Source organism: Larus michahellis, chromosome 8 (assembly GCF_964199755.1).
Source record: "Larus michahellis chromosome 8, bLarMic1.1, whole genome shotgun sequence".
NCBI classification, from domain to species: Eukaryota; Metazoa; Chordata; class Aves; order Charadriiformes; family Laridae; genus Larus; species Larus michahellis.
The window spans coordinates 39,187,603-39,194,718 of NC_133903.1; the positions used below are offsets into that span (position 1 = coordinate 39,187,603).

General features: G+C 35.5%; 1 protein-coding gene across 1 annotated transcript in view; it reads left to right on the forward strand.

The window, feature by feature from the left end:
• The window catches only part of HFM1 (helicase for meiosis 1), a 38,179-nt gene extending 36,938 nt beyond the window's left edge, over positions 1-1,241 (forward strand). The window contains exons 36-38 of the mRNA XM_074597472.1: positions 244-349; positions 745-902; positions 1,175-1,241. Coding sequence (XP_074453573.1) covers positions 244-349; positions 745-902; positions 1,175-1,241 — 331 coding nt within the window. The remainder of the gene's footprint in view (positions 1-243; positions 350-744; positions 903-1,174) is intronic.
• Positions 1,242-7,116: the final 5,875 nt, after the last annotated feature.

Here is a 7,116-nt window from a genome sequence, read left to right on the forward strand (position 1 = left end):
CATTATGTAATTTATTACAATTTTATTCAGTTAAAAATATGGTCTGTATTTTAAATGTATAGAAGGTTATTCTCTAATAAAAGTGAGTGAAATTTCAACTTCTAAAAAAGGTATGAATTGTTGAATGACTTGAAATTCTTTTGTGTGTGTGTGGACAGAAGTAAATAGAAAATCCTGAACTGAAAAGTAAATAATTTTGCACTTCTTTAAAAATACTTGAATTATTCACCTTGATATTTTCAGTTCATGCCCATTACAGGATGAGACCGATATTCAGTTCTCAGTTGTTTCTGTGGTTAATAGCACATCAAAAGTGAATTTACCTGTACAGAGTGGGAATATAAATATGGTGAGTAATATATTTCAATAATAGAATTTCCTGTAATTACGAGTATTTCATATGTAAATATATTTACCATATCTGACTTATGAATCAGTTTGAACATACTGAATTTCTGAACCTGTCTGTATTGTCCAAACATGCATGCATCCTGTGTGCACTGTGATATTCATGATACAAAGAACTAGGACTTGAATTTACTTTATATAGCATGACTTCAAAACTATTTACTCAATTTGATTGTGATTCTGCAAGTCATCCGAGTAGATAATTATCATGTGCTTGGTCCTTGTCAAATACCATAATATCAATATAAATATCTGTTCTACATACTGCAGCAGTCTGGCAGTTCTCTTTTGGTTAGATATTTTGGCCATGTACACTTTTTAACATTTACATTGCAGTTCAGTTTCCAAGAAAAAAAGCATTCGAGTCCTTCACAAGAGCTGAAAAACATAGAGTGTTCTTCGATCTCAAAAATAACCTCAGACTCTTCTAAATTCACTAGGAAAGAGGATTTTTTTATTTTCACAAAAGAACAGGAAAAAGAAGTGGATCCCAGGTAATAAAAAGTTGTGCGTGTTTTTCTGTTGCTTCAGTGTTCCAGTGCTTAGTTCTTCATGGAACGCAGACCTTAGGTGATGTGTTAATTTATAGCATTCATTTTAAGAAGGTGAATTTTCACAATAATAGTAGTAATTAGCTTTTCTTAGAAAGGAAAAGACTTGAAAATTATTTTGCTTATCTTGTATCTCTTGACTATAGTTTGTATAGTTCGTAGGTTTTAATGTACTATACCTAATTTAATTTTTTGGTTTGCTTAATCTTCATTAGATACCTTCTTGATGATGAAATCAATGATGTCAAGCCCTTTCTTGGAATATTTGATGGCATTTTGTAAAACATAAAAAAAAAAAAGCATTGTAAGTGCTGGGAGAAAAAATTTACAGTCATTTTTATCGAGTGAAGCCTTCAAATCCAGTTAAGAGAATTTTATTTCTGTTATATAGTTATTTACCAATAGCTGGATTGATGCATAGAGTAGATAATAACAAAATTGACGGCTAATTGATGGAATTCTAGGTATATCATCTTATTTTGAAACGTGCTTAAATATTTGTTTGTTGACCTTGCTGTTTTTCTGGATTACAAAGAAAAATATTGGAATGTGTTAAAGGAGAATGGTTCTGAAACTGAGGGTGCTTTTATGGACAAAGTAAAAATCACATAAGGGAAAGTACGCTGTTTATTACATGCCCTGCTCACAGGTACTCTTTAAATGAATTAAAGACTCTTACTTCAGAAATTTCCTAATGCTTTTTGGTTTTGTCTTTCAGTTTCTCTAGTGCTGAATTTTTCATAGCACTGATTCTGTAAAATAATTAGATTTACAAGTAAAAGTAATAGAATGGTAAGTTATTCTAGACTCTACTCCTTTTGACAGTGCTATCAACTCATTAATAAAAAAGTGCAGCTTCCTTCAAGCAAATGTGTCTCAACAAACCAGTTGTAAATTGTCTATAAACAATATTCTAAAGTTGTGTTTGGCTGTTCACTTTGACAGCCGAGGACATAAAATGGACGTTAATGTGTCCCAGCACAGGTTTAGGCAACCAAGCATTGCATTTGGATGTCTTCTTGTAGCTCTAGTGTTTGAACAGTAGACCTTGAAAGTTCAATAGTTGTGAAAATACATGATACTGCCTAAAATCCAAGAGAACGTTAAATTTCACTGTTAATTATTCAAAATCTGTGGAATTAAAATGTTAAAATCACACATTAGCTTACCTTAGCGGTCTGTTCTTGCAATGTTGTTTGTGGCGTAACCATATACAGCCATATACGTGTTTTGCTGCACTACCTGGTTTTATTTTTCTCAGCTAGTAACGTTTTACTAGACCCCAGTGGTTCCTTACAATTTTGACTTCCTGGTATAACTCTTTCTCCATATGAAAGAATGGCCGAGCACAAGCAGCCTCAACACTCACCACTCTGTTTCTGACTGTGCAAATTCCAGCAGGACCAAGCTTATAACTCACTTTGCTATACCTCAAATATTTCATTCCATCTGGAAGTTAGTAGTATGTACGATCTTTTTGTCTCTCTCTCTCTTTTTTTTTTTTTTTTTTTTTAAATTTAATTTCAAAACTGAGGTAACTCAGAATTACAATGCTACTGCTATGTTTGGCCCAACAGTCCTAGTCCTGTACATTCTAGTCACCTCCCAGTTCCTTGTCAGGGTGAGATTTAAGAATGCAGAGTGCCAAATGTCATTTTAGGTGCCCCAGAGAATCTTCCCTTGGTTCTATCTACCATGCCAGAAGAGCAGGAGTCTCCCACATGGAGATGTTCCTGGTCCTCTAGGGCATCTAAGATGGTACTTGATGCCAATGTTTGTTTAAGCACCTGACTCTCTCCCTGCTGCTTGAAATACACGTTATTTTTTTTCCAATTTATAGTTCATATTTACAGAGGATTCTTTAATTGCCTTTGTATCCTGCTTTTCCCTGGGATTTTAGCTTTCAACAACTAATTGAGCTGTTCCTCAGTTTCTTCAAATTTGACAGAAACTTTTAAATGGCAACACAAAGCTGAGCTTCAAACATGGAAAAATAGAGGAAGGAAACAATTAATATAATATTGTGATTATATCATTTATATAATCTTGTGATTATACAACTTGCAACTTTCCAAAACCTCACTCATCTGCTGGTTGCTCAGGCCTCGCCTGCAAACCGGGCGTGCATCTGGTGGCAGGTGCTGTGCTTTTTCCTGCTAGTCTGCATGAAGCTGCTGCTAAAGGTTCTGACCTGTGAGGTAGAGACTGTGGAGAAAGTTGGTTGTGCTTAGGTCTTCATAAAAACGCATAAGGTAAGCTTCTATTTATTTCTTTGTACCAAGGAAGTATCTTTTTGAGATGTTTTTTGGCCCCATTTCTACCCTGAAGATGTATTTCCATTTTTCTGTGAAATATTTTGGTAGTTTATATAATGTCTAGAAAGTTATAGGCATTATTGCCGATTTTGCTTCATTTTTTTGTATAGTCTAAATATAACCACTTTTTTTTAGTTACTAGGAGTAAGTTTATATTTAGACTATCATTTCAGAGAAAACTGTCCTTGCAGGCAGGTGTTTTATTTTCCTCTTAGTTTTCCCCACTGCGGGAGTTCAGTAGTTATTATTGTGTTTCTTCAAGATTCAAGGCTGATTAATTTTCTGATATTGTATTCAATTTTTTTCATTTTGATTTGTTAAAAGGCTTTTATTTCCAATTTGATGCATAGTCAGAACTCATGATAACAAATGCATTTCAGTACTTTCAAGACTATTCAGAGTACTTTGTGGGTGGTTTATAGGATTGTTTCCTGTCTCTGTTTTTCACAAGAGATCAGCATCCTGTATCATCCTTGTAAAATTACAAAATTATGCTATTGCTGCTGATGGCATTTAACAGATTTCAGAATAGAAATTTTTCAATACTGCAGTGTCTTTACAGTAATATTGAACCTCTGGTGCAAAAACATTTTTCTATAGATAAGTGCTTTATTTAGCATTGTGGTTTTGCTTCGTTATTCATATTAGCTCTATGACCCTTTAAAGTCTAAATCACTTTCAGAAGACCAATTTGGAAGTACTTATATGCTGAAGTATTCTCTATCTCGGGAGAAGGAATGACTTTTCATTTGTTAACAATTTTCGTTTGTTACTGTTCCACTTTTCAAATCATAATAATTGAAAGATCAAAAGTGATAACTATAGTAGGTCTCTATGGCAATATTTAATTGAAGATACACAGTGAGTATACTTTAAAACAAATAGAGGCAGAAGGAGCAAATTGACTGCAGAATTAGAAAAAACTAGTCAAATCTGAATTACTACTTTTTAAACTTAATTTTCCAAAGTGAGATAACTCAGAATTACTGTACTACTGCTATGTTTATCCCAGCAGTCCTAGTCAGGTACATCCTAGTCACCTCCCAGTTCTGTGTCATGATAAGATTTAAGAATGCAGAGTTTACCTCCTGCCCATCACCATCTTCTGATTTCCGTGGAAATCAGATGGTTCCCAGGCAGAAACAGCGGTGTTTTTCCCCAGACGCTTTATATGAATGACTAGGGTACCAAAATCCCAGGTCATGCCCCAAAAACTTAAATATAGACGTAGCTATGAAAAGCTGTCTAATTTTAGTCATTTAACTGAATAACCCTAAGTGATAAACCTAGTTTACCTGGACTCCCTGTGTAATCACTAGGAAGAGGCAGACACTGTCAGAACGCGATTCAGATTCTAAGTGTGCTGAATTGCTCTCTGGAGGAACTCACCAAATTGCCTATGATGAAAGTGACCACATACAGTTAGGCTGGAGAAGCTGGTGTGCTGTAAATTCACAGCCAGCCTCACTGAATATTGCCTTTCCTGTGCACGCGAGATGCCTGGGTTCTTTTATCCATGTAAGGATCCAGCTTTTCTAAGTTGAATAGTCTTATTTCTATACAGCAAAAGATGGCTGAGCTCCACTAATGTTGCTGCATGCAGCTTCCTTCAGGTGCTGCCCAGATGAAAGAACAGACTACTTAAATTCAACGGGATAACGTCAGACAATTTCATTAAGCTACTACCAATAGATAAAATGCAGACAAGAATACACAAAAACATTGTTAAAGTCTGAAAGGATTGTTGTTTTTAATTCTGCATAGAATTATAACATTAAATGAGTGGCTTGAGTTTGAATCTGTGGGATTGTATAAGTAATTCTTTGGGGATACAGTAGAATGCCACAGACTTTAGTCTGGGGATGATTCTATAAAATTTACATTATAAAAATACTGTTTCCCATAACGGAGTAGTGAAAGAAAATTCAATGTGACAAGAAGTCAGATTTTACTATCTTACTTGTCTGATTCTCCGTAATAAAATACATGCTCATACCTGCTTTTAATTTAACTTCAACTTCCTTATATGCTTCCTTGTCCTATCACATATATTGGTTTCAAAATATAAACTGAGGTCAGCCGTATCTGTGCCTGAAGAAAATGCAATATGTACTCAAAAACCATGATCTTCAAAAATTGGTAGCAGAAAAATAAGTACAGTGTTTAAACATGTTGCCAGACATATTTGGGTATAAGGTACCTTTATAGCATATAGAATACTGTAAATGTATTGTGACGTCATTTTAATTGTATGCAGGATGTCTCATGATTGTTTTAATTACATAGCCTTTATTCACGTATTTGAAGACTTTAATGTGTTAAACTTTACAGTAATTGTTAAAATAAGGCAGATTTTTGTTATTTGGGTGTATTTTTACTTAGATACACCTTCACAGAATAGTTACATGAGGTATAAAAGTTGGTGCTCTTAAAGGCAGTCAACATAATGATAAAGAGTGAGCAGAAGTCATTGTATGGAACCAATAAGCACCTGAAAAATAGTTGAAATCAGTCATTTTGTAGAGCACAAATGAAACCTCTCGAAGGCATCATTATGACAGAATGAGTGGTATCCCTTTTAAAAGAAAGGGTATCTTGGGTTACCTGTTTGTTACTCCTTCTGCTTTCTGCGTAGAACCAAGAGAGCAGTATCATGTCAATTGTTTTACTGGCAGAATCTTTAAACAATACCCATGAAATGAGATCCACGAATGCCTGGTTTTGGTTGGGGTTTTTTGTGGGTGTTGGTTGGTTGTGTGTTTTGTTTGGTTTTTTTTCCTAGCTCCTTTGCTTAAGAAGGAGATAGAGGTACTAGTCTGGGTAAAACTCACTTCCTGCAGAGGGCTGACAGCACATTGAATTTACTGAAGGCCTACATGAGAGTAAACTGAGGCACAGACAGCGTGCTGATAGTTTGCAGTGATGAAGTTCAGCTTGACTGAAAAAAATTGGATAGAAAAAGGGCAGTGGTTTATTGGCTGCCACTGTTCAGCTGAGATAAGGGTCACCCCGGTTGGGCCATGTTACTTTATTTGTTCTTTAAACCTGTATGAGATAAAACTGTATCTGTCCAAGCCCTCACTTTTCTCCCAGTGTTTTAACTCTTGGTCTCCATGTGCTCCTGACAGTGTTTCACATGGAGAGGGCTGGGGTAAGGATTGCATCCTCCGAACTGATAGCGGCCCTTGGGGCCCTTTTGTCTCCTGCCTTTCTCTAGGTGGTGCCAGTCACTGTTGCTTTTCCCTGTGGTTGTGAAGTGACTGGAAAAGCTGTGTTCCTGTTAACCTGCAGTCCTGAACTGCATGTCCTGTGCTTAACAAGAGGTACAAATCCAAACAGTTTATACCAGTTAGGGAGAGTTGTTTCCCAGTTAGGTTTAGTATGCTGCCTGCCACACTAAAACACTACACTTTCATTCTGGTCTTGTGGGATATGCTTCAAGTGTTCCTGAGTTTCCATGTGCCCAGGACTTGCAGGGTACATCTGATTAGTGGTGAATGAAAATGTTACATATTTTGCAGAAATGTAGTAGATTATACTGGGTGGACATACTTGGTATAAAGAAGGTATATGTTCTTTCAAATATAATAAAAGTGCCTAGGTATAATAGCAAGGAATTTATTCCTGTATTTAATATATACTACGTGTAGCTAGCATGTAGTGATGATGCAGACTGTCCTTTTGATTGATGCTACATGGCAATTTCTACATTTTTAGATAGCTGAACATAGGGAAGAATGCAAAATACTTTGTTTTGAAGGCTCTAAGGGTATTGTTTATATAAATGAAACAATGGTTCTTTTGTAACTGTGAAAATTCCTATTAAAGGATGCATGTAAGTT